The sequence below is a fragment of the Trametes versicolor genome (genome assembly GCF_000271585.1).
Source record: "Trametes versicolor FP-101664 SS1 unplaced genomic scaffold TRAVEscaffold_208, whole genome shotgun sequence".
Lineage (NCBI taxonomy): Eukaryota > Fungi > Basidiomycota > Agaricomycetes > Polyporales > Polyporaceae > Trametes > Trametes versicolor.
The window spans coordinates 1-2,472 of record NW_007360528.1 but is presented as its reverse complement, the minus strand read 5'-3'; the positions used below and the strand labels follow the sequence as shown (position 1 = coordinate 2,472).

The 2,472-nt window shown below is 60.4% G+C and overlaps 1 protein-coding gene across 1 annotated transcript; it reads right to left on the bottom strand.

Moving 5' to 3' along the window:
* Positions 1-918: 918 nt before the first annotated feature.
* On the bottom strand, positions 919-1,650 carry TRAVEDRAFT_54819 (uncharacterized protein; the record flags this gene model as incomplete). The annotated part of the gene is made up of 2 exons (XM_008047750.1): positions 919-1,481; positions 1,539-1,650. 2 exons carry the CDS (start codon positions 1,648-1,650, stop codon positions 919-921), a joined length of 675 nt encoding a protein of 224 aa, XP_008045941.1.
* Positions 1,651-2,472: the final 822 nt, after the last annotated feature.

Here is a 2,472-nt window from a genome sequence, read left to right as displayed (position 1 = left end):
CTCTAGGCCAGAGCGTGCACGGTGTTCGCCCGCTGTCGCCGTGATGCGTGCGTCTGCGGTCCATGCCAGGGAACAGGTGGTGCGTCCACGTATGGGACTAGCCGACCTGTCTGATGCTCCGCCGAGCGCGCCCGCAGCCAGTGCTTCTCCCGGGGCTCGTTGCCTCGGATCATGGGCATCCCCGTCGCTCTCTGCTTACTTAGGCCGATGATGATTCTGGAGACGTCGTCCTAGATGGGGAGACTCAGGGAGACAATGGTGGGATGGGTAAGCAAGGAACTATGTAGATACTGTGTACATGTTCGGTCAGTACAGATCTCGGCGAGTGAGCGGATGAGTGTGAAAGCGCCAGGGTCTCGGCCATGCTTACGGAAAGATCGCCGTTCAGAGCTCCGTCTAAGCCGCTTGCGAGTGTCCCGCTGATGACATTGGCTGCTGCGCTCACAATTCTAAACTCGTCCGCTGCTTGATACTTGCCCCCCGACACTGGAATGAATCTGGGGAGGAAGGGCAGGAAGGGTGGCAGTATCCCTGCCTCCCCGCCTTCCTATCCACCCCAAATCCATTCCAAGGGGAGCTGTGGAACTGGAAGCTCAATTGGCTGTATCTATGGCTTGATCATGCTCGGTCTAGTCCAAGCAAGCGAGATAATATACGGGCGGAACACCGGCCGTGGTGCATCCAATTCGCACGGCCGCTCGACCTCATGCTCGCTCGCTTATGCGAATTACCACGACGTGCGCAACACTCAGGCTCAGGCCAGCATGTTCGCTCGAGCTCGTACATGAACACCATTACTAGTCCGAGTTGATGCTGCTCACATTAGATCAGACCGTAGGGAGACAAGCAAAGCCAGGTGTATTAGTTCGAGTTGTAGAATAGAAACCAGCGCGGCCGTTCAACAGATAAACCCACGCTCTAGAACTCCTCAATGAGGTCGTCCGCGAGCTCGCCGCTCGGCAGCCTGCGCGTCCGCCACGCCTCGCGCTCCCACTCGTCCGTGTCCTCGATCTCCTCCGGCACGTCCTCCACTGCACCCGCGCCCGCCTCCTCCAGGAGCCACTCGTCGCCGACAACCCGGTCACTCTTCGCCCCATGGCGGTCGGGGAAGCGCACCGGCCAGCGGTTGTCCGGGTTCGTGACCGGACGCGCACGATGCGCCCCAACGTCGCTCCGCTGTGCGCGCGGCACCGGCGCATCCGGGTTCGGGAACAGCGCGCCCGGCAGCGCGTTGTACACGCTCTCCTGCGCCGCGAGCACCTCGCCGGGCGTTGCCGCCGCCCAGTACATCCACCCGTTCTCCCAGAACTCGAGCAGCATCCGGATCTTCGCCGTTGGCGTGTCCTTGAGGTTGCTCATGTTCGCAAACTCGATGCCTGGGGGCCAGCCCATGAGCTTCGCGCGGTGCCCAACAAAGACGCGGTCGCGGAAGCGTGTCGCTGCCCAGTGCATGGTCGCAGACGTGTCGTGCGTGAACTCGACTGCGCGAGGGCGATCAGCGGTGGCCTTCGAGCCAAGGAAGGAGGACCACGACGTACCGAGACCTGTGGTGAGCACATCACGAAACGACCCTCTCTCGCGGCCGTGGTTGCTCTCGTAGGTGTCCCCGAGGGTCTCACCGATGCGGAGGCGGCCTCGGACAGGTGGCATGTTTCGAGTGGTGTCTGAGCGCAGGAGGTTGAGCAGGGAAGGGGATGTGCACGCGGAGTGGGAGGGCTCACAGCGTATTTACAAAACATGGCAGCGATTTTTGAAGGAGTCGCCCTCGCCGCAAAGGACTCGGCGCCGAAGCGAATTGGGAGCTGTCCACAGAGATCTTGTTGATGCGCAAGGAGCATGCTCCGAGGTAGAATACCTCTCCCCAGCAGCCGATGTGTCCGCCCACTTTCTGTAAGCAAGTCAGCCCGAGTTTCAGGATGACACGGGTGTGTGCACGTACTCTGGGCCGTCAGCTCGAAACGGATGCCAAGGGCGCGAGCAGACCACGGTGAGTGAGGCGACGGCAGGTTTCAATAGCTTCGTATGGGCTGTATTGCGAGAGTCGAGGTGGGGCACCTTGAGCAAAGGTCAACAGCGCGTATCGTTCGGGAACGCGGTCGTGCCTGTTCCAGCATCGCGCCCACCCACTGTAGCGATTCATGAGCCGTCCGTGCGATTTCCAAATGAGAAGAGGGTTGACACATCGTCCACAAGAGGGTGCTCTCCGTCATCAGTGTTCGCGCCGCTGGACTCGTTAGAGACATTACATGCAAGCACGAGATGGGTCCGCTCTCGCTCCAGCACCACTAATGCATGCTCGTACGGCGAGAGGAAGCACAATCACAAGTCCCGGCTATCTGGGATACTGCCGAGTTAGCCATCGCCAAAAACAGGGCTCGCACGAAGTGTGCACTTACCGACAGCCTTTTCGATCCAAGTCTCCGTCGCGATCGTACAGTCGCCCGAGTGCAAAGTAACGCATCTCCATGCATG